We start from the raw sequence: 24,566 nt of genomic DNA, 5'->3' as shown, positions 1-24,566 counted from the left end.
GAGCCTGCTGAGGCCTGGCACTCAATTTCGGGGAGAGTATAGTCTCTGTATGAATAGGGGTTGGCCTTTGGAAGAAGGATGATAGATGCCTCATCCCTTGTCCTCATCACATTTTGAGGATTCCCGTTATAAAACCATCTCCCTTGCTATGACTTGTGCTTGAAGGTAGTGATGTGTCCTACTAAACAGAGGACTCCTCATTTGAAGGGCTATATGGCCCAATCCCAGTTTAAAGAGAAAGACCCCTAAGAAGGGAATGCAGGATCCTTGAAGTTGCCTATCAGCAGTTAAGCACATGGGCAGCAAGCTGAACATATATATTAGTCTCACCTGTGGCAATTAGTCTGCCCACCTGTGGCAAGGCTTATATTTATTTAAAACATACTAATTATTTCCAAATTTACTCTGAGTGGAACTTAGGTGGAATGTATACACCTATTTTAAAAAGCTGTGAAAATGCTTTTTTTAAAAAAACTTTTGAAAAAATTATTGAATTTGCCATAGCTCACTGTCGCCATCTAGTGTCTTATTTGTATACTGCACTTTACAACACACTTAACATGTTCTATTTGCAGCTGTATATCTCAGTCCTTAGTTTAGCACCACATTACAATTACATACGACTCAAGCCAAACTATGGTTTTACTATTCCTGTGAGTGATTCAGATTTGTGTTTGTTCAATTATTCGCTGTCTCAAATCCTTATCTGATCTAATCATTGTTATATTGTGAACTGCCCTGAGATCTTGTGATAAAGGGCTTTATATAAAGCACATAATTTTTTCATCCATATAAATGATGTTTCCTCTCTTGGTGGCATGCTTCCTCTTTTTGAAGGTGTTTAGTTAGCCATCCACCTCTAACTAGGCTATCAAAACCAACACTTTGAAAGCAAAGGTTGAAAACCAGTGGAAAGAAAATGGGATATATTGTTTGATAAGCAAAAACCCACTTAGATTTTTACAAGTGTTTGGGAATTCCAAACCACGCCCCCCAAATCACACTGAGACTGTTGAAATTCGTCTCCAATCATGAATACATGACTTGAAAGATTCATTGAAAACAGCAGGCTTTGCTTTTAACTCGGGGTTTTAGAAGTGTTGTGTAATGTACCTACATTTTTTGTAAGCATTTACCACTGTGACTGGCTCTTATACCTTGTAAATTAGGTACTGCTTTGAAAATGTAAAAACACTCCTACGCAGTTAATCATGGCTGTCTTTTCCAGATCTCTCAAGTTTGGTTTCAGAGAAATTGTTCCTTTAAAGATTTGATAGCAGCATTAAGTATATATAAATTTCCATGGTTGTCCCTTACAACAGTTTATCCAATAAACAAGAGAATCTGAAGGCCGTTTTTGTTGCTTTGATTATAATTACCATGGTACCATTTGGACAGACTGAAAGTTGCACCCAAGGCTATTGGAACAAACAAACCAAAAAAGCTATCTCCAGTCCCTTCCCACAGTTTTGTTTAACCTGTCAGATATATTGGGGCAAAATCCCATTTTATCCTGATAGCCCTGAATGTCCCTTGCAGGAAAGTGGGATAAAAATATCGCAACTAAGTCAATTAGATTCAAAATACAAATGTACCCAAATCACATAGTGATTCACATGGTATATACACCAAGTGCTGGAGCCCATATATATATATATGAAAAGTTGGAAGCATTAGAGAGTCAGTGTTATTGTAAACAATTGCACTGCCCTTTGCATCAATGTGGTGCAACATGGTGGTGTTGAACCTGGTTTGGATGCAACACCAAATGCAATACATTGACTTTACACGAATGAATCTTGGCTACAGCTTGAAGTTAGTAAAGAGAGAGCCAGGCTGGGACGACACAGAAAGCCAAACCTTGTGTTATCTCAGCATGATGCAGGAGTAGCAAAGCACAGCTGCTTTGCTGCTCCTGTATCATGCTGAGATAAGGGCCCACATACACACACCTTACTGGTAAACCATCATTTGGAATATTGTGACATGCGAACCAAGCTATAGATTGCACTAAACCACAGTGTGTCCTTTTCAGACGTAACAATAAACCATGGTTGGTGTTAAACAGGAAGCTGATATTTCCAATTTCCTTCTCACCGTCGCATCAAAAGTGGAGAGGGGCAGAGTAATGTGCACTCACAGGGCATGAGCAGGTTCACTTAGGTAATGCTAAACAGTGGTTTGTTTGGTATGACATTTGAAATGGACAACTGAGGGTTGTTGTCATCTGCATGCTGTGTGTGATAGCAGCGAGAGGGCGTTTTATGGAATAGGGAGTGGAAATGTGACACAAACACTAGTTTATTTTACATTCTTCCATATGAACCAAGGGTAAGGAGCTTCTGGCCCTCCAGATGTTGCTGAAGTGTGGCTATTATCCCTGACCATTAGCTGATAGGAGCTGGACTCCAACATCTGGAGGACCTCAGAGTCCTCACCCAATAGAAACCATACTTTTGTTTATTCCAAGCAGCTAATTATGATTTAAGAGAGGATCAGCAGAGCTTTTAGAAAGCATGTCCACCTCCTGATAATCAAGGTAGCTTCCATCATACACAACACAAACCCAGTTAGGAATGACCCTATGATTTCAGCAGTACCAATGCCTATGACTGCAGGATTGCAGCCTTATACTCAGTCCTAAATGCCTTTGCTTGGAAGTACTTGCTTCTGAGTAACCAAGCACAGAAGGCTCCGTTCAATCATTTGAACAATGCAATCACCCCGAAGTCCTCCCTGCCCCCCACCTAGACTTGGTATTAATGTTGTAGTTTCCCTTTGTGCATGTCTTTGCATACTAACTTTTTCTGCCCAGGCCTGCAGTTCCCCTTGCTTTTTAGACACCACAGATTGTTCTTTCAGTGATGCCTACTCTTACCTTGTGCCAAGTGCTATGGCCTCTGTTTATCACCCCATCACATTGTAATGCCTGAATCAGCTGTTCAGGAGACAGCGTTTTCCCTTAGTGACTGACTGAGCAGTGCTCTTTGTGGCCGGATGGATTTTCTGTCTCTCGCTCTGTGTCACTGTCTCTCTCTTTGTTGCTCTCTCTCTTTATACACCTCCTTGTTTCATGTGCTCTTTTGCCTCCTCCCTTTTTCTCCTCTAGGTCTCTTAAGGGACAATTACCGTTTCACTTAAGTGACTGTAGGTTGCTGAAATCTAGCATCTACGAGCCACTTCATTTCTATTTTTTTCACCTTGATTATCCAGTCCTGTCCTTTTATTCAAAACGCTGTATCGTCCCCCCCAGAAAAGGCTCTCTTAAAAATGAGCATCCTTCTCAGTGTGAAGGAGCAATATAATGCCTTGAAACACTTGTACCTCGGGTTACATACGCTTCAGGTTACATACACTTCAGGTTACAGACTCCGCTAACCCAGAAATAGTACCTTGGGTTATGAACTTTGCTTCAGGATGAGAACAGAAACTGTGTGGCGGATGTGCGGCGGGGGCGGGAGGCCCCATTAGCTAAAGTGGTACCTCAGGTTAAGAACAGTTTTAGGTTAAGAACAGACCTCCAGAACGAATTAAGTTCTTAACTTGAGGTACCACTGTAAACCCAAAAATAAACAAGGACAGCCACATGATTTTGTGTCCTGTATGCGTGTTTGTCAACAGAATGGACATATTTATAATTTGATTTATATAAATATTCATGTACCACCTACTGCACTAAGTCTCAAGGTGGGGTACATAGATATATAAGGAAAATTCAAACAAAATAATTGCAATACAGTTAAATAAAGTGCTGATAACCCAACAGGGCACATTGACCAAGCTCTAGCTTTCCCACTGGATGTTTAATTCCTCTAAGTATATTTTAAAGAAGAACTGAAACGTCTTCAGTTTTGCTGCTTGTCAGACCACAGAGGGGAGCTGGTTCTGTAAAAAGAGAGCCAGTGCAGAGAAGTTGCTCCCTTTCGGGATTATTCACAGCGGAATGGGTCAATAACAGTCCCAAGACACCCAAGCTGCAATGGTGACAGCCCAAAATGAAACAAAAGGCAATTGTTGGCCTTTTGTACCAGAAACAGTAAGGTGCCCACTTCCCTTCCTCCAGGAATGATGGAGAACCTGCTAGACATGCCACTTTTCTGTAAAATCCATGACTTGGCAGAGAGAGAAATGACTCTTTGGGGACCACTTCTTCTTTGGTCTCCTGTTTTGTAATTTACCTATATTTACCCTTTTCCTCTTGTAGGGCTGTGACTAGGTCTCCTCAAACTGGAGCAGCCAACAGCTTCTCTTCCCCTGAGCGTTGTCCGTTTTTGAGATGCTGCTAAGATTCTAAGGCTTGCTTTTAGAGCTTGAGCCCCTTGGCTCAGAGCTGAGATGTTTTGAGCAGCCACTGACATTTTGAATCTGTGGGGATTAGTTGCACTAATTAGCTGTGCTTCTAGGCCTCAGTGAACTCATTGCCTCTAGCTGAGCAATCCTGGGCATATTTGCTTAGAAGTGATATTCAGTGGGACTGACTCCCAGGTGAGTGTGCATAAGATTGCAGCTGTTTGTGCACAGGTGCAATGGCACAGATATAATTCTATTCTCCATCTACCATAACTAACCAACAATCCCCCTTGGTAAACTAGGAGTCCACTGCAGTTCCCCTGATATAAAGGTAAAGGTACCCCTGACCATTCGTTCCAGTCGCGGACGACTCGGGGATGTGGCGCTCATCTCGCTCTCTAGGCTGAGGGAGCCAGTGTTTGTCTGCAGACAGCTTCCGGGTCATGTGGCCAGCATGACTAAGCCGCTTCTGGTGAACCAGAACAGCGCACGGAAATGGCGTTTACCTTCCCGCCGGAGCGGTACCTATTTATCTACTTGCACTTTGACGTGCTTTTGAACTGCTAGGTTGGCAGGAGCTGGGACTGAGCAATGGGAGCTCACCCTGTCACAGGGATTCAAACCGCCGACCTTCTGATCGGCAAGTCCTATGCTCTGTGGTTTAAACCACAGTGCCACCCTCATCCCTTTCCCGATATAGTAAATGTCTTTTCTCTCTCCTTTGTTGGCAGAAACCTCACAGAAGTCGCACTGGTTCGCTGCCGCCTGCTCCCATGGCACTGTGGCAAATTGTGCACCCTGCAGGGCACAGGCTGCTCTTGTTCTGTATCTGGTGGTCTAACTTTTTAAACAATTGATACTGCAGCAAAGTACTGATATTGACACATTTGCTTACTTGGGGAACGAAGAACCTATTAGGAGACAACTCTAGATATGTCTGCCCTTGCTCACCTTCCCCTGCCTTCCTATTGTTTTGGATCTACAGAGACCTCTGACTCAGAACGAATGTCCCTGTCTGGAAACCACGACTATAAAAGTGCTGTGTCAATTCGAATACTGTATGTTTTTTTAGAGCAGCTCCTGATCGGAACCAACGCGTCGTAAGCCAGTCAATCACGATGCGGTGACGATGGAACAATAGCTGCTGCCCTCGAGCCTTTGGAGGCAGTTTATACAGCGAGAGCTTTTTGGAGTTACGTTGCACGCTCCCCAGATAGCGGAGGAGATCCAAGATCGATCTCCTCCTGCGTACGTAGCGGGGAGACTATTAGGGCCGATTACAGGCTGCATTTCATCCTGTACTGTTAAAAGCGCCCCCAGAAAACTCCGGAACTAATGCGGTTCCGTAAGGAGACCACTTACTGGAGTTGGAAGGGGGGGGGGGGACCGCGCTTCACCTACCAGCCACGCAATGCATGGGCCCGAAACCCACTGCCTTCCTCTTTCGCAGAAGCGCGCCGGCCACGTGAGCGAGTGGCTGCCGGCAAGCCTGACAATGGCTCTCTCGCCCTGTACCGCCCGATTCCCCCCTCCGCCTCCTTCCCTCCCCCTCGCGATACAGCCTTAATTCGCTTTGGCAAGACCCAACGCTTTCCGATGGGAAAGAGAAGCGGGGGGGGGGTGGAGGTGCGTTCCAGAAAGCGCTTCTTTCTTTCTTTCTTTCTTCCTCCCGTCCCGCAGTAAGAGAGAAAGTTGCAGCGGTGCTCCGGGTTTTGCTGCTGCGCATAAACGCGCCGGTTGCTTCTTTTGGGGGGGGGGGGCGCCTGCGACTCAAACAATGAGCAGCCGCGATTTCTGAAAGGAGACATCCCACGGCTGAGTATGTTGCTAAAGAGGGGGCGGAGCATAGGTTAGGGAGCGCATGAGGGGGGGGGAGCTATACCCTACTCTGATTGGCCGTCGGGAGGCGTGATGCCACGTCCGGCGGGGAAGCCCTGCCTTGCTGTGTGGAGCCTCCTCTTTCTGGGTCTGGCTTTCTTTGCAGGTGGTGCCGCTGCTACTGCTGTTACTGCTGCCGCCGCCGCCGCCGCCGCCGCCGCCGCCTCCTTGCAGCCACCGCTCGCCGGCCGAATCGGACGCGCACCGAGGCGCGTGCCTCGCGCAGTTGTTCGCCGCTGCCTGGGAACAATCGGCAGCAGCTCCTCCTCTTCTTTCCAGCCTCAAACTTTGCCCGTCGAGGCTTGCAGTCGTTTGCATTTCTCCTTGGCACCCCCAGCAACTCCCTCTCCACCTCGGGTCAAGAGATGCATCCTGTCGTTTAAGAACCATGCAGTAGTTTTGAGGATTTTTTTTAAATATATTCTACACACACACACAAAAAGGAGGGAAACCGGATCGGGTCTTCTGTGCAAACCTGCCCCTTATACACTCATCCTTCTTCTCTCCGTTTGTGTGTCTCTGTGCCGTGAGAGCAGCCGGCGCGCGGATTTAATTTCCTGGGATCTCCTTTTCGAGCGCTGCCTTCCAGCCGCCGCTCTCCTGAAGTGAAAACTCGGCCGCTTCTTCCCCCCTCGCGCCCCACCTCGGAAGCGACTTGACCCCGCGGCTTTTCTGGGCCACCTTGCGCCTCCGCCTGCGCCGTTTGCTTTGGCTGGGCATTGCATTGTTCCTTGCCCGCCCCTGGGGGTTTCCCCCTTGTGCTTGTTGGAAGCGGAGCTGGGAAGGCAGGCAGAGGGAGGAGATGGCCAAGGGAAGGTGGGACTGAGCGACCGCGTCTCCCTCACCTCTCCGCAACCCGCCGGATCCCTTGTCTGGAGAAGAGAGAGGCGGCAGCAGCAGCAGCAGCAGCCCAGCGAGGCCGCTTTGGGATCGCCCGCTGCAGGTTCTTCTCCCTTCCTTTTCGGGCTACGAGGGCAGGATGCGTTTCTTCCCGTGGGGATTTTGGCTGCTGTGGGTCGCCGCCGCGTCTTCCTCGTCGGCTCGGAGCGACGGCGGCAACAAGCCGAGGAGCTGCGCCGAGCTCCGGCAACTCTATGGGGCCAAAGGATTCAGCCCGAGTGGGGTCCCCCAAGCGGAGATCTCGGGTGAGTAGATGCGTCATTTGACTAGTTCTCTGCCATCGCCGCCGTTATCGGCTTTTCTGCCCCAGGAGCGCACGTTTTCTGCCCCAGGGCTCCTTCTTCAGTCCCTTTTGCCACATCTCCGAGCAATGTGGGTTGCCAGGATCCTCAGCGGGATGCATGACTCGGGCAGGCTTGGTAACTAATCCGATGGAGGACGGAGAGGCGCGGGAATAAACTGAGTCCTGTAATCCATATCTGAGCCTTGAGACGCGTGAGCCTATCCCTAAAGAAGACAACTGTCGAGCATGTGCAGAGTGCCACTCCTTTCCTATTGCATTTGTAGGCGAACTCAGTGTTGGGGCTCCGGAGCGAAGGTGGGACATGAAGAAGGCTTTGAGCTCCAGGATTTTCCATTCTAAAACATGTGCACCGGGTGCAGGAAAGAGGTGCTGTGTACAGATCCTGTAGGGCTTTGTGTTCTGAAAGGTAGCGGGGGTGGAGTGGGGAGATCTTACTGATGCAATTTCTGTAATTCATCCATCTAACAAACCATTTTGATGTAACTAGTTTAGGCGAAAGACCGGAGGCTCTTTGCCTTTCTTCTCAACCCCCACCTCCCTCTATTCAGCACCTTCCCATTTTTCCATTTCCTTTTGTCAGCTGCAACTTAACCACTGCAGTATTTCCTGGAACTTTGTGTTGAGTTTGTGTTGAGAGGGTTCTTGCAAAACCAGCATCTGCTGAAGATTCTGCTTTTGAAGGGAGGGTTGAGACATTTTCTCTGTGAGACATTTTCTTAAAACCAAGTAGCCACCACCAAAACACATCATTCCCGGTGTCACTGCTGCCTCAAAATGAGTTTCATTTGTGGTGTAGAGGGCTCTCTTGCCTTCTGCTTCCAACCTCTTCTGCTAAAGGCGATGTGATATTGGGGGGTGGTGTCATTTGCTGTTCTTGTAAATAAACAAATAAATCTGCCCTTAGCATAAGGCTGTAATGCAGTCTGGAGGATTTGAGCCAGACGTGTGGTGTGGATAATGAAAAACTATTGTGATTGGTTTCAAAGTTAGAGAATGCCACAAGGTAATAAGAGAAGAGATGGTGTGCTTCATCTTATTGAGAAGGAAGAGGCTTAAAGACCAGCTGGCAATTTTTAAAAAAGACACACGAATGCCCAGCTGTTCAAGGAAGTTAGCGGAAGGTGCAGATTGCGGTAACTCCTGAAAGTTCGTTCCAGAATTCAGTTTGATTATTTCCTTACTGCCTCTGTATGTATTGGAGGCTTTCCTTTTTAAAAAATGAGTACATTTAAAGGTATTTTCTTATTACCTGTATCGAAACATGCAAAATATGCAAAAATACAAAAGGTCTGGGGGACATGGTTCATTTTAGCTGACTTGTGTGAACTTTCTCATTGAAACACAGCAGTAAGGTAATCTTAGGGTAGGCATCAAAGCCAAACCACAGCGTTATTCCATTAATATTATTCTCTACAGTCAATTTCAGACAGTGGGTTGTATCCGCTACTAGGGATGCTCAGAGTAGACTCTTATAAATTGAAGCAGAACAGTAGCTTTGGCCCATTAATTTCAGTGGGTCTACTCTGAGTAGAATTTGGTTAGCTGGAACCTGTTGTTTGCTCAGATGTAAATCCCACTGGTTTAAATTGAACTTGCTTCCAGATAAGTTTAGTTAGGGTTGCTGTTCAGTAGTATGCCAGGCAGACCTAATAGTTTTACATTAATGTTGAGGAAGCAGTTATGTTAGTTGGTATTTTAAGTTTTGCTCAGAGTAAACCTATAGAAATGAGTGGACCTTAGTTAGTCATGCCCATTAATTTCAATGTATCTGAGTACGAGTACGAGGACGCAGGTGGCGCTGTGGGTTAAAGCCTCAGCGCCTAGGGCTTGCCGATCGAAAGGTCGGCGGTTCGAATCCCTGCGGCGGGGTGCGCTCCCGCTGCTCGGTCCCAGCGCCTGCCAACCTAGCAGTTCGAAAGCACCTCCGGGTGCAAGTAGATAAATAGGGACCGCTTACCAGCGGGAAGGTAAACGGCGTTTCCGTGTGCGGCTCTAGCTCTGGCTCTGGCCAGAGCAGCGATGTCACGCTGGCCACGTGACCCGGAAGTGTCTCCGGACAGCGCTGGCCCCTTGGCCTCTTAAGTGAGATGGGCGCACAACCCCAGAGTCTGTCAAGACTGGCCCGTACGGGCAGGGGTACCTTTACCTTTACCTTATCTGAGTACGAATGATGGTGGATACATACAGCTCATAGTTTCCTTCATTGAAATATGGTGAGCTTTGAAAGAATGCCCCCTACAGAATGGTTTCAGTTGTCTTGTTAGTTTGCAGTTATTCACAGTTCCTCCTGGCTCCTTTGCTTCTTCAGGGATGAAATATTTTTTTTACTTTGATAGTCAAGCATGATGTTCATAAGATTTGGACAAATACTGCTTTTTAACTTTCTGCAGGGTGAGATTAGTTGCTCCCTAAGGCTGTAATCCTGTGCATATAGTGTTTGGGAGTAAGTTCTCTGGAAGTCATTGAGACTTGCTTCCAATTAAACATGCATAGGATTGGCCTGTGTGTCTTGTATTTGCAGCTGCTCACATGGAGTAAGCAGATAGTTGAAGCGGGATTTTCCTTTTCTTGGCCATTTAAACCAGGGGTGGGGAACCTATGGTCCTCCAGATGTTGCTGGACTTCCTTCAGCCAGCAGGAATGATAGAATTGGAATCCAGCAACATCTGGCCACTGCTTCCTTATCCCCGATTTAAACAGAGGGCTTAGTTCAGACTTCAACAAAACCAGAAGGGAGTTTTATTCCTATAAATTATACCAAATGCAGACTGGAACTTTTTCTAGGTGTAGCTCAGCAGCATTAGGAGAAAACTGAAGAACTCAAGTCTATATGGGTGCAATGGAATAACAGCACCATAGCTTTTGGTGCAAGTTTACCTATTCAGGATCCCATTACTTGTACATATTTAATGCAACTGTTTAGGTACCTTGTTACTATGTTTCGTGTCCAATCGCTTGGCAGCCAAGTGGTTGGATTTAAATTGAGGTAGTTTAGACCACAGTTCTCTTAGAAATCTGTAAACATGCCTTAAACACACGTGCACTCCCAACTGCTTTAAAGCATATTGGTTTGTAATTTAATAGACTGCCTTTATACAAACTAGGAGCATAATCCAAGCCCTTTGATCATGTGTCTACATGTCCTTTGCGCTGCTGAATGTGATTTGTGAGCCCCTTCCTCCTCAGTCTGATTAAACAAAACTATTACTCCCCCGCCCCCCAAAAGGGAAATTATCCTTTGCCTATTTATGAATCTCAGCCAACCCATTTCACACACCCATTGACATCAGGAATAGCACGTGGACCAATCCCACTCCCAATCTCTTGAGGACCCCCTATCTCCAACATCTCCTCCATCTCCAACATCAGCTTATCTAATTGGGAGAGTGAAGGAACTGGGTTATTAGAATCTCAGCCAGAGAAGAAATTGGGCCATAATGCGTGCCCTCAAATGGAAAGAAGTTCATAGGTCTACCAGAGTTCATACACAATCCAAACTGGGCAACGACAAACTTCAGCAGTGTATACGTATATTACAGTGTGAGTGAGAGTTCTGTCTTTTCCATCTCTGTACAAATGAAAGGCTATGAATCAGGAGTCTTAAATTCTGTTTGGCTTTGGTAGCCATCCAGAATTTGTGTTTGACACCAACGGTGCCCCTCACCTGCGAGAGAGAGGGGTAGGATATTGATTGTGGCGCCATGCTGAATTTTGAAAGCCTTCCCAACTGGGCAGTCAAGACCCAGTGTGATTATGGGGGAAGTTCCTTATCTAGCAAATGGGAAGCTGGGGAGAATTCTAGGTGGGGAACCCATCCCTGTTGCATCGAGGCTTGACGTTACGTTGTTGGCACTTCCCAACAACAGTTTGAGAACTGAACCCTTTATAGCTTTTGGATAGTTAATAGAGCATAAATAGGAGTATGATTATCCATATGTTTTCAGCTAATGGTGTTGGTAAGACTGTATGCCTGTGATGACTTGTGGCTGCCTGGGTCCCATAGCATACCTACAATAACACAATACAATACATGGCTTTTTGTGTCATTCATAATGCTTAACCTCAGCAGTCCTCAGACATTTTTCTCCCCCTGGTTCTTTTTTACACAGAAAACAGCCTCTTAACTTGTTGCATGTGAGAGAAAAGGGACATGATTCATTTTTATGATGAAGTTATAATTTTAGTCTTTGACATGCTTGTATTATATTCAGATTTTATTTTAAATAAATATAATTTAAAAATACTTACAGAAATTCTAAAAATCAGAATGTGATTCATATACAGTGGTACCTCAGGTTAAGTACTTAATTCGTTCTGGAGGTCTGTTCTTAACCTGAAGCACCACTTTAGCTAATGGGGCCTTCTGCTGCCGCTGTGCCGCTAGAGCACAATTTCTGTTCTCATCCTGAAGCAAAGTTCTTAACCCAAGGTACTATTTCTGGGTTAGCGGAGTCTGTAACCTGAAGCGTATGTAACCTGAAGTGTATGTAACCCGAGGTACCACTGTAATCTTGCTTACTTAAAACAAACAAACAAACAAAAAACACAGCTTCTAAAGTTTGTACCTACCTTGCTTGCCACAAAAGGTTTATGCCTTCAGGATATGATCATGCAGTAACTGATTCTACACACACCGTGAATATTTTTTGCTCAGGTATGGCTTTTGTGTGTCTTAAATCCATTGTCTTATTCCAAGAATCTAGAATCAAAAACAGTTAGAAGTAATGGGTTGGGCTCATTATAAGAACCACTGTTGTGATGTCTGACGAATATATATGTAAATGACAAGGTGTTAAAATATACCTTTCGGTAGCAGGAGCAGTAATGTTACATACATACCATTATGAAAGCTGGTAGAGGAAGTGCACGGTGGAAAATGAGAGAATGAGAGTGTGCTGTCTTATGAGCCATCTGCTTCTAGCACTGCCAGCTGTGTACTTAAAAAGGAATTCTTCATGTTCCTAGTTGGTGGTTGCCATATGCACTTCAAATTGGTAAAAATTTAGAAAGTCACATCTGTGTTGTGCTAATATCCATCTAGTGACTGCTATATAAGAGTCAGTGTGTTTTGATAGAGCATGTGATTTGGACACTGGGAGCTGACATGCAGAAGATTTTATGGGGGGGGGGTGTTGGCGTTTCCAAATGCAAGAGTTGCACTCAAAGTGAAGAGCTGTAAACTACTTCACTGCCAGTCCTGTTTCCAAACATATCGCTTTACCAACTGCACGGCACTGCCTCCTATTGCTTTACTGTTTTTCGTATCCAGATCCCCTCTGCTTTCCTTCAAAACCTATTGGCAGTTTCTTCCCATCCCAATCAAGTCTCTGCAAATGCTTTATTCTGAATCCTAGACGTAGTGTTCCTCCTTCCTTTCGTCTCTGAGCTAGGCTCATGAGACTCCTCATTAGGTACCCTTTGGAGATTGCTGTTGCTAACTCCCTTTTTCCAGGCCCCCCCCAGCCCCACTATGTGGTTTGAAGAAGGAATTGGCATGGGGAGACGGCTCTCTAGAGTGCCTGAAAATATGCAAATGCATTGCTTATCAAGAGCTATTTCTGTATCTGTTCACTTTCCTGAGCTGTTCTTAGAGCTGTCTGAGAGTTCCATATGCTTCATAAACTACCCCAGTCCCTGTTTCATATGTTCTTTTTGTCTAGAAAGCTGCACACTGCTTTGCTTTTCTGCTGTGATGGCCCAGTAGGCATTGATGTAGTTGGGCTCATGAAAAACTTCTAAGGAAACCTAAGGCTGCTAAGAAAACGTAGCAGTCCTTGAACAAGCGGACAGATCATTTTATGGATTGCTTATTGGCAAGCTGAAGGTGCGGCCAGCCAGATGGAGAGCTTTCACAATGGAGAGAATTGAGCACTGATATCCCATAAGGATTTACATTGCAGGTGGTGGTAATTAATGATTTGCAGTCAGCAGTGTACAATGCGGTAATCACACTTGCTAATGATACCAAATTGCCCACCAGATGTTTTGCCTGCCAGCAGCCTGGACTTTGCACTAGTTGCAGCTTCTGAATAGTCTTCAAGGGCAGCCCCGCGCAGTGAACAGTAGTCCAACCAGCACAACAGTGGAGGGGATTCTTCAAATACCATCTCTGAGATATCCTCCATCAGCTCAGTCAGGGAGGCTGCTGGGCAGTGGGGTAGGTGGTATACCAGCAGCATCCCAGCTCAGGATTCTCACCTAATATAAGATACCAACCCTCACAATTGATCATAGAGTAGATTGGCTTCCTGGAGACTTCCTGGAATGGAGTCTCTATGGATGTTAGCAGCTCCCTTCATTGGTCTGGACTGGTGCTTCACTTAGTACCTAAGTGGACAGAGCTAAAACTCCTTGAGTCTCAGTGGTGCACACCATCATATTTAAATATATAACACATTTATTCTACTATTTACAATTGCCACATTTTGAAAAGAGATGATAGAGCTGGAAAAAGTGATTAGGGGTTTGTAACTCTTTCCATGTAAATAGACTTTTAAAAATTTCCTCTTTAAAAACTTTTCTCTGTTTTTTTTTTTTTAAAAAACTTGTTCTCAGAAGTAATGCCCTTTGATTTCTATGGGATATATTCCCTTTGTAAGCCAGCAATCCCATGCATGCCATATTGGGTCATTTTAATTTAGAAACGAAAAAAGACTCTATGATTAATACAGAACATAATGCCAACTTTGTGGATAGAGTATATAGAAAATTGCTAGAACTCAGGATCATCCCATAGAATTGACTGGATGTAGGATCAAGGCAAGCAAAAGAATATGTAAGTAACATATAGTATACATTGCCATGGAATAGTGTGCTGACGGGTGTATCCTTTATAATGATTTTTATTGCATTTTAGAGTTAACAATAATAACACAATTCTTTTGTCTCTTGTGTGCACCAAAATAAAATAACAAGTAAAGAAATTTTTTAATAATGGTTTTCATTTCATTTTAGAAGACAATTGCTTTTTAAAAAAAGTTTTAAAGGGGACAAATTCATGGTTTTATGACTTTTGCCTCTGAACAAAGATTCCATGTATATAGTCATATAGGGCCGTCAGATCACAAGCTGGGCATCCTGCATATTTTGTTCTTGAGAGAGAGCTGTAAAAGTTGTCCCTATGGCCACCTTCTTCCACAGGTCCCTTTGCTTGCTTTTCTCTATCTCCTACTTTTGTTACTCTAGGCAGAGGAAGAGGTTGGGCAAAGGAAGTGATGGACAGTGAGGAAGGGTTGGTCTGGCAGCTGCACCCTAATACAATAGAGCAGCAATCTGCTATGAGCTTCCTTCTGACAACTACCGGTAGCTGGCTGCCACTGCAGGCAAGATGGTGGAGTAGATGGATATTTGGTCTGATGTGACGCTGCTTAATTGATTTTAAAGCAGAACCTGTTCAAGATAATATATTTAAGAGGTAATATTTTTATCTCGCCCTCTTTGCTTATATATACTCTTTTGTATGAAAATGGTTACTTCCTATCTTTGTACTACATCAAACTCCGTAGGTGATTCCTAACCCCACCTGGAGACGCTAGGAAATTGAACCTAGGATCTTCTACATGCAAAGCAGAATATCTATCACAGATGTAAAGGAAAGTTTTATAAATATTTCAAGCAGTTGCTGAGATCCACATCAAGCCTGTTAGTATACAGTGGTACCTTGTAATGCGAACGGGATCCGTTCTGGAGCCCCGTTCGCATCCCGAATGGAACACAAGATGCGGAGCGCAACTCGAATGCGCTCAACCCGAAGAACATTCAATTCAAGGTGTGACTGTATAGGAGGTTTAAATTACTATTATTAATACCATTAATGGTTATATTTGCACTGGTAATGTTTAGGCAATACAGTCATAAAGGTAAAGGGACCCCTGACCATTAGGTCCAGTCGTTCCCGACTCTGGGGTTGCGGTGCTCATCTCGCTTTATTGGCCGAGGGAGCCAGCGTACAGCTTCCGGGTCATGTGGCCAGCATGACTAAGCTGCTTCTGGCGAACCAGAGCAGCACACGGAAACGCCGTTTACCTTCCCACCGGAGCAGTACCTATTTATCTACTTGCACTTTGACGTGCTTTCAAACTGCTAGGTTGGCAGGAGCAGGGACCGAGCAACAGGAGCTCACCCCATCGCGGGGATTCGAACCGCTGACCTTCTGATACCTCGGGATAAATGTGCTTCAAGTTAAGTATTTTCGGGTTGCGCTCCGCGGCGACCCGGAAGTAATGGAGCGTGTTACTTCCAGGTTTCGTCGCACGCGCATGTGCAGACAGTCAAAATGACGTCACGCGCATGCACGCGCAGACATGGGTTGCGTTCGCTTCAGGATGCGAACAGGGCTCTGGAACGGATTCCGTTCGCATCCCGAGGTACCACTGTATATTTTCTCCAGATGTTACAGTTTCTTTCGATGAGGTAGGTAGAAAACATGCTACGTACTCCTTATACCAGGACTTTGGACAATTCTTTTAAAAAAATCATTACCAGTTTTACATGGCAGGCAAAACATTCTCCAGTGCTGGTATATAATTCCTGCCTGAATTAAACCTGCCGGATTATAATCTTCTGGGCAATCCCAGTATTTTCACACAGTTGCAAAGTTCATCTCAGTGGGTTCCAATGAAGAGCTGACTTGCCCTAAAAACTGAGGGATTTTGTGATCGGGTCTGAAGAGTACTGATAGTGTTCAGAGAATGCAGACATGCTTATTCACAGGGGAGATTGTTTTTAAAAGCAAAATGTTTTACATTGATTTGCTTATAAATCATATTGTTTGAATTTTGCTAAACTCATGCACAAAACTCCCTTAGCTGTGTACCTCCCATTTGCATTTTCTATGGGCCATTGGGCATCCTCTATCTTCCATGGGCAATTGGCTTCCCTAGGGAGTTTGCAAGTCTAATTGTTCAAAACACTTTTTCTCATGACCCCTTTGAACAAAAGTGGAAGTTGCCAACCAAATTGCTTAACTTCATCTTTTAAAAAACAATTTGTCCTAGATGAATCCCTCAGAGTTTTGCCATGATAGTGTTGGAGAACCTTAGAGTTTGTGAATCCTCCCACTGAAATGAGTGGAAAGGACAAAATCACACAGATTTTAAGTCATGGGTAGGGAACCCTTTTCAGCCCGAGGGCCATATTCCTTTCTAGGGAATGTTCTGAGGGCCACACGTCAATGATAGACAGGATCAGAGTCAAAAGTGTGTGAAGGAACAATGGTAACATTTAAGGTAAAGGTAAAGGTACCCCTGCCCGTACGGGCCAGTCTTGACAGACTCTGGGGTTGTGCGCCCATCTCACTTAAGAGGCCAGGGGCCAGCGCTGTCCGGAGACACTTCCGGGTCACGTGGCCAGCGTGACATCGCTGCTCTGGCGAGCCAGAGCCGCACACGGAAACGCCGTTTACCTTCCCGCTGGTAAGCGGACCCTATTTATCTACTTGCACCCGGAGGTGCTTTCGAACTGCTAGGTTGGCAGGCGCTGGGACCGAGCAGCGGGAGCGCACCCCGCCGCAGGGATTCGAACCGCCGACCTTTCGATCGGCAAGTCCTAGGCGCTGAGGCTTTAACCCACAGCGCCACCTGCGTCCCTGACATGGTAACATTTACAGTAGCCTAATTTCTACACATGCACCTCTCTGTCTTCCCTGCAGATAAGTAAGAGCGATTATCAGAGCTCAATGACATATTTCAACTGGGCAAAATCCCTCAGGGCCAGTGATGTGTCCTGGAGACAGGACTGTGGGCTGGGGAGAGGTCTGTGGGCCAGATAGTGTGGACTGGAGGCCTAAAGTTTGCCGCTAGGCCTGAGGTTCCCCAGCCCGTTCTAGCATATGAATTCCTATCTAGTTCTATTACTCACCTTGGAGATTTCTCTTGCCTTCTTCAAACACAGCTTCTATTTTAGCATTCATTGCACCTGAATCCCTCCCCATTGCCACCTACAAAGTGCAAGTTTTTCTGTGCCTTTTGAGATTCAGAATGCAATCTCAGGCATACCTAGCTGTGAGTAAACCCTATTGAACACAGTGGGACGCAGTAAACAACCAAAGAATCTGGATGCACACCTCTTCTGTTTTAATGTGTGAGAATAAGGTAAAGGTAAAGGTACCCCTGCCCGTACGGGCCAGTCTTGACAGACTCTGGGGTTGTGCGCCCATCTCACTTAAGAGGCCAGGGGCCAGCGCTGTCCGGAGACACTTCCGGGTCACGTGGCCAGCGTGACATCGCTGCTCTGGCCAGAGCCAGAGCCAGAGCCGCACACGGAAACGCCGTTTACCTTCCCGCTGGTAAGCGGTCCCTATTTATCTACTTGCACCCGGAGGTGCTTTCGAACTGCTAGGTTGGCAGGCGCTGGGACCGAGCAGCGGGAGCGCACCCCGCCGCAGGGATTCGAACCGCCGACCTTTCGATCGGCAAGCCCTAGGCGCTGAGGCTTTAACCCACAGCGCCACCTGCGTCCCCTGTGTGAGAATATTATGCAGTATTATGATACGAGACAGCAGATAGAACTGTTTGGAAGCATCACAAGATCATTGCCAGAGGGACATTGCTGATTTGCAGGACTATGTGTAGTGATGGCTTCTGACCATTATGAAGCAGCAATATTGCTTTGTTCTACATGGTATTGACACTGAGCTCAGATATTAGATATACTTGTCCCTATCGTAGGGGAAAATGTGCTCTCTACTTTATGCAGCTGACAGTACACTTTCCCCTTTGCTCCCCATTGACTGCTGGCAGCCTTGAGTCGATTTTGTAAGAACGTTAATTGAGTTAAAACTGATAAGTCCCCTTTAAATCAGCTGTTCACACTTGTGGTTAGATTCCCGTATATTTCAACAAAGAAAACCATATTATCGAGCACTGAGAATTGTTAAAATCTCAGTTCTGCTGCAGTGAAAACTGAGAAGACAACAGTAGGAATTCTCAGATTCTGGAGAGTGTTTGGGAGCATGTAGCTGAAATAAATTTTAAAATTAAAAAAATTGTCCAGTAGCGCCTTAGAGAGCAACTACTGGACAATTTTTTATTATTATTATTATTATTATTATTATTATTATTATTATTATTATTTCAACTGAGTCAGACCAACACGACTACCTACCTGACTCTGAGAGCATGTTGGTTCTTCCAATTTAAAAAGCCTTATTAGGGCTGTCCAAGCAGTACCTGAATTTGGGGGCACCATAGAACATCTGATTGTAATTATTTTCAGAACAAACTTTTGTGAACTATATTAAGTGTGCCTTTATACACTCCTTCAGTCTTCTAAGGATTTGAAACTTAAAGTCTCCCAGGAGAAGTAAGAGTTCAGTTACACATTTTAAATTATCGTTTCAAGGTGTTGTCTCTGCCAGAGGAAAGATTATCAAAAATACGCTTGCTAGAACAAATTCAACCCAGCATGGCTAAACCAAATACCTGATACCATAGGATACTGCAGATGATTCATACATATGCCCCCCACCCCCCGAAAACTACTTTCACGGATGATGGATCTGGAAAGTGTGCTTCTAAGCAGGAATTCAGACTGATAGGTGTGGTGTACATGCAGAGTGATCTGTCTCTGGCTGCTGCTGCAGACTGTCCCTGGAATATTGTGCTTTGAAAATTATTTAATGGTTTTGAATAAATACGCTCTAGAAAGCTCTCACCCATCTCAGGTTTCAGTTAATGCCCTCCACAGTTTTAGATGGAAGATATTGCAATACTTCTTACCATCTGCAGACATGGGGAAATGGAGGATTTGTTCTGTTGCTCTTTAACAGAGAATGTGAGGATCAAATTCCTCCCTGAGCTGTTGAAGCGATGTGAGCATCGATCTTACTAAATAGGAGAGAAAGAGAGAAATGAAAAGATTATTTGCTTTCAAATAATGAGTTTAGTCAGAAAGTGCCGCCCTTTCTTTTTAGCTGTGGCCATCCTGTCTCCAATACTACACAGGCACTATGGCCGTTTCCTCCATGGAATTTGCATGTTGAGGACCCCCAAGACACCCCTGAATAAAAACACGTTCACACATCATTTTTGTTTTGGTTTTCGGCATAATTTTGGCCACAACTTTATTGAATTACAGTAAGTGAGTGGTTGCTTAGGCCTTAGTTAGTGACTATCTGTTCCCACTTGGAGGTAGGAACAGAACTGACAACCACACCCGTGTGGAAGTCCGTAAGGGTAAGCAATTTTGGGGAGAGGAAAAGCTGGGTGCCAGGCTCACACCTCTCCCCAAATGCTCCCTGGGGCTCTTGCATAACCCTAGCCCTTTGTCAGGGATACGGACAAAAGCATGGCGAGCCCCTGGATTCCTTTAACGGAATACCCTTGCAGCAGCAGCATTGAAGGGGCAGGCACAGCCAACCTCATCCCCTCCACCAACCAAAAAATTAACCAATGCCTAACCCTAGGGGACACGGGTGGCACTGTGGGTTAAACCACAGAGCCTAGGACTTGCTGGTTGGAAGGTCGCGGTTTGAATCCCCGCGGCGGGGTGAGCTCCCATTGCTCGGTCCCTGCTCCTGCCAACCTAGCAGTTTGAAAGCACCTCAAAATGCAAGTAGATAAATAGGTACTGCTCCGGCGGGAAGGTAAACGGTGTTTCCGTGCACTGCTCTGGTTCGCCAGAAGCTGCTTAGTCATGCTGGCCACATGACCCGAAAGCTGTACGCCAGCTCCCTCGGCCAATAAAGCGAGATGAGCGCCGCAACCGCAGAGTCGGTCACGACTGGGCCTAATGGTCAGGGGTCCCTTTACCTTTTAACCGCAACTTACAAGTTGTGACAATTTGCTACGCAGTAGGCAAAACCCAAATGGCACCAGCCAATCAGCCAAATGGTAAAATTCCTACCAGGCCCCTGCTCCAAAGCAAACGATCCCGTGACAAGCTTAGCAAGGTAAGCACAAACAAACCCTAAATAAAGGGAGGGAGGGTGGGCGGGTAATCCGATGTGCGCAGCGAAAAGAAGAAGCTCAACGCTGCACACAGGGATCTATATAGCCATCAATCAAATAAAATTGCAACAATCAGTTTTCCCCAACAACATTGGAGGTGCCCAGTCAAATCTGTGACCATCCAAACTAACCCGCCCAGCAACAGGGAATGGCATGGTTGCGCCCACCGCAACGCGTGCTCTCCATGAAGGAGAACCCGCTTTGTCTAACCCTAAAGCAGGCATAGGCAAACTCGGCCCTTGAGATGTTTTGGGACTACAACTCCCATCATCCCTAGCTAACAGGACCAGTGGTCAAGGATAATGGGAGTTGTAGTCCCAAAAACATCTGGAGGGCCGAGTTTGCCTATGCCTGCCCTAAAGCTATCCAAGTTTATGGCCGTTAATATGGCTTGTGCAAATTCCATAGATTATAATGATGTCTTGTGTGAAATGCCTCCTTTTGTTTTTTCCTGAACCTTTCCACATTCCAGGTTCTAGTATTATGAGAGCGGAAGGAAACTTCTGTTCAATTTCTTCACACCATTCCTAATTTTGTACACCTCTGTCATGTTCCTCATACTTCCTTTCTTCCCCCCAAAAAAACTTAAAAGCTCCAAATGCTTTAAAATTTCTTTTCATGTTCCATGATAATTTTAGTTGCCCTTTTCTGAATCTGTGCACCACACTTTTAATGTTCTAATTATACACAAATGTGTTACGAGTTGTGGCTCAAACAAATTTTGTCACTGGTTTTCTTGATGCAAAGTCGGAGGAGTTACTACTAATATATCATCGAATCTGCTCTTAAAAGTATCAGCTCGGTGTCCTGCGTTGTAAACGTTTCGAGGCATGTTGCAGTTTCTGCACATCTGTCACAACGTAGTGCAATCATTTAAATAATAATTCCATAATCTTTATTTCATTCTATTCATAAGTATACAGAAACAACTAGATTGCCCAGCTTTTCACAGTGTTAAGGTTTATTTTCTTCCTTTTCCCCATATGGGACATTCTTCTTATAATACATCTACACTGAAACAAAAATTTTAGAACGCTGTGTCAGTGATGGATGCAATAATGTCTCTAGCATTTCATTCCCATGGAGTCAGGTTACTTTGTCAGATTTAGTATTATGAGAAACAGGTGGAAGCTGCAACAAATTGGTGCAGTGTGGCGTGCTCCTGTTCAGGCAGCCAGCCAACCACTCCCCCTCCCAACAGATCCATCAGCACTCCATGCCCACTGGGTGTGCTCAGTTCTCACTGGACTGTTTTCAGTGGGTCTCCTTTGGGTTTGTTAATACTTCTGCAAACCTTGAGCTTCTCCTAAGCCTGCCAATACCTCTCTCATACCTTTATAAGGATCCATACTTGGATAATGGGTTTCGCATATAGGAATATGCCTCTTTAGAGAGCAGGCACTCAAATGCTTATCATTGCATGATGAGTGACCAAACTGCAAGCTAGGGCAGTGACTGCAGTTTTCAGTAATATGTAGTCAATAAACTTTTAAAATAAAGCAGCTGCTTACATAACAAGATACTTAAAATGCACCAGTTAAATTTTTTAAAAGACAGCGCATTAATCTCATTTGTACTACTTGCCTAAAGGCCATAGAATGCATTTCTTTGTTCCTTCTTGGTTTTTTTTTAATATGCTGAGGAGTAAAGGAGAACTTGTAAAAGTTCGGCTATGGCAGTGTATGTCAAAACCATGCTTTCAGGTGCAACACTGCTGACTTTTTAGAAGTAGATTTTACAGTAGTTACAATGGGACAATTTGATCGCAGTTATATACCCTATCAACCGTTTATTAGACTAAAACACAGATGCTTTATGGCAAGTGATGTTGGCTTGCAAAAATAGCGCTATTTTATAGAACTGTAAACTATGCTATATAATTGAGTCAGTATGCTTTAAAAAACATTATTTTATATTTTCGCCCTCATCCAGCTCCATTTCTGCCAGAATGGAAATCCCACCAACTGAAAGTAATTATCACCTCTTAGTGTACTGGCTAAAATCAAGTGTAATGTAAAAAGTATTTCAGTACTTACTGACTGCTGGGACGACTGGCTTTTGAAGGGTGGGCGTTGAGAAGTAATTTTATTCTGTTGATTCTATTCTGTTAAACATTTCAGAGGGGATCATTTTTAGGTAGGTGGCTGCTAGGAAGGCCTCTTCCTTGCAACGGAAACCCTACAACAATCTCATGAGCTTCTCTTTGTCTAGCATATTCATTGAGCGACCATTCAGAGTTTAGCATGAATTAGGGGCATGTTGGTACATGCTAGTGAATTGCTTGCACCTCTCTCATTCCTCCCTGCAGCTGGGAGCAACAAGCTGTGAGACGTGGCTTGCCATGACGTACCAGCAGTTCTTCATTGGGCTGAAATCCTATGTCCACCCTATCAGATCCTGTAGTTCTGGCTATGCAGTCTGAGGAGGGGAGTGGGAGAAGAAGTGAGGTTTCAGCTGCTGGGCTAATGAAAGCCTCTCATTGTTGGGAACAATTGGGGCATTTGGAAATCAGTTTCTGTCCTTATGCTGCCCAAGGGCAAAATGTCAGGGTTGTCATTGCCCTCCCTGTTGCCCAGACAGCAAAGAATTTAAGCAGATGGCAAAGAATTTTGTTCTGGAGGACTAATTGGAGATTTGCACCACTATCTTTATTAAAGAACTGCACAGCATGAGGGTGCCCAGTCTGGCCCCATCCTTTGGCCCACCATCACCAGAAAGAACACTACTGTAATGTTTGTTTTCTACCTATCTCCCCATTGCCTTTTTCTTTTTGTATTCTGTCTGTCAGGCTTTAAGCCTGTGGCTTACTTCTGAGTAGAAATGAGCAAGCCAGGGTGGTGGGGGAGGAAGAGATGTCTTGCATTTGGTTCCTCCTTTGAGATTTTAACTGGGGGTTTTTTCTTTGATAGCACCAGTTGTGTAAACTGTGCAGAGAAAGTTTGTCAGGGACAGTGCAGGCAGGGTGCTGAGGGAAGAGAAGGAGCAAGATCACATGGATTCTGTATGTAGCCCTGCAGGAAGTTGGAACCACGTGCTGTAAATTGAACAGATTGCTCTGAAAACTTTGGAGCCTAAGGCAGAAAACCTGAAAAGCATCACTCATCCACTGGTGCAAAATAAAAGCATTTATTTTATCATCTCTCTCTCTCTTTTTTTTAAATAGCTTATCAAAACCTGCTGAGTAGTAGGTCTGGCTTTGGAAAATTTCACATGATTGAGGCTTAAATCTTCTTTCCCTTCAAATGATGACAACTCTAGATAGCTGCCTCACCAAATAGATGTTTGTGAGTTTTCATTTATATGGATGGGAAATACAGTGAGTGGTCAAAATTGACAGCACAGTAAATGTCCAATACCATCCTCTTTGTGGTAATGGCTTGGTTATATGCAGTTACAAGAACAGTTGTATAACCCAAGTCTTTTGTTTAAAAAGCATTTGCTTCAGTAAACCACACCTTATGCCTTCCCCTCCCCACTCTAGTTTCTAGTGGGATTCCTTGCTTAGACAGCTTTTTTAATATTAAAAAAATTGGTAAGGCCAAAACACTGTTAGCAAGTGTAAGCAAGCAGTGATTTATGAGCACAGGGAAGTTTATTGTGAGATTAATTAATACTATTCATATCACTCTGCAGTGCTTGATGATTCGTGGATGTAGCTTCTTAAATATATAAAATTTATCATCCCTTTTCACTTATCCACATGCCCGGATCATATTTAACTTGAATCTTTTAATAGCTGAATGGCAGAGGCTGCAGTGCTCCCTTGCTCCCTCTGTCAGATTCATGTTCCACTCACTGTCTAGGTAACCCCAGCAAGGAAATCATCCACATTAGATTTCCTTCCAAGAAAATGTCAGCATACCATGTTTAACAGCATCCCAGCAACATGCTGTAACACTTACGTCGTTTCTGCTTCCATCCAGTAAGATAGGGGATTCTGCTACGTCCAGAAGTTAGAGTAGTGGACTGTCATATTGGTTACTTAGGAGTAAGAAGGACCTTTTTTGGCTTATGAGTAGGGATCGATGGGTGGAATAGCATTGGGCAAGATAACCTGTGTTACTTGCTGGGTGAGGTATCTGATCAGTTATGGTGACAATACAGCTATAGTTTTTGACAACCAGCACTTCCCAGCCATCGTTGACAAGCCTCCGGTTAACAATTTTGGCTGCTGCTTTGAAAAGTTGTCATTCTCAGCTTGATTCAGTTTCAGGTTAAAGTGAGCAACTTTATTTGCATAATAGGTT

General features: G+C 44.8%; 1 protein-coding gene across 1 annotated transcript in view; it reads left to right on the top strand.

Moving 5' to 3' along the window:
- Nucleotides 1-6,285: 6,285 nt before the first annotated feature.
- GPC1 (glypican 1) overlaps nucleotides 6,286-24,566 on the top strand; it is a 208,153-nt gene continuing 189,872 nt past the window's right edge. Inside the window, exon 1 of the mRNA XM_079975886.1 lies at nucleotides 6,286-7,313. Coding sequence (XP_079832012.1) covers nucleotides 7,148-7,313 — 166 coding nt within the window. The 5' untranslated portion in view covers nucleotides 6,286-7,147. The remainder of the gene's footprint in view (nucleotides 7,314-24,566) is intronic.

This window comes from Podarcis cretensis, assembly GCF_951804945.1.
Source record: "Podarcis cretensis genome assembly, chromosome: 5".
NCBI lineage: Eukaryota > Metazoa > Chordata > Lepidosauria > Squamata > Lacertidae > Podarcis > Podarcis cretensis.
The sequence above is the reverse complement of the archived record's forward strand: the minus strand, read 5'-3'. Positions and strand labels throughout refer to the sequence as shown.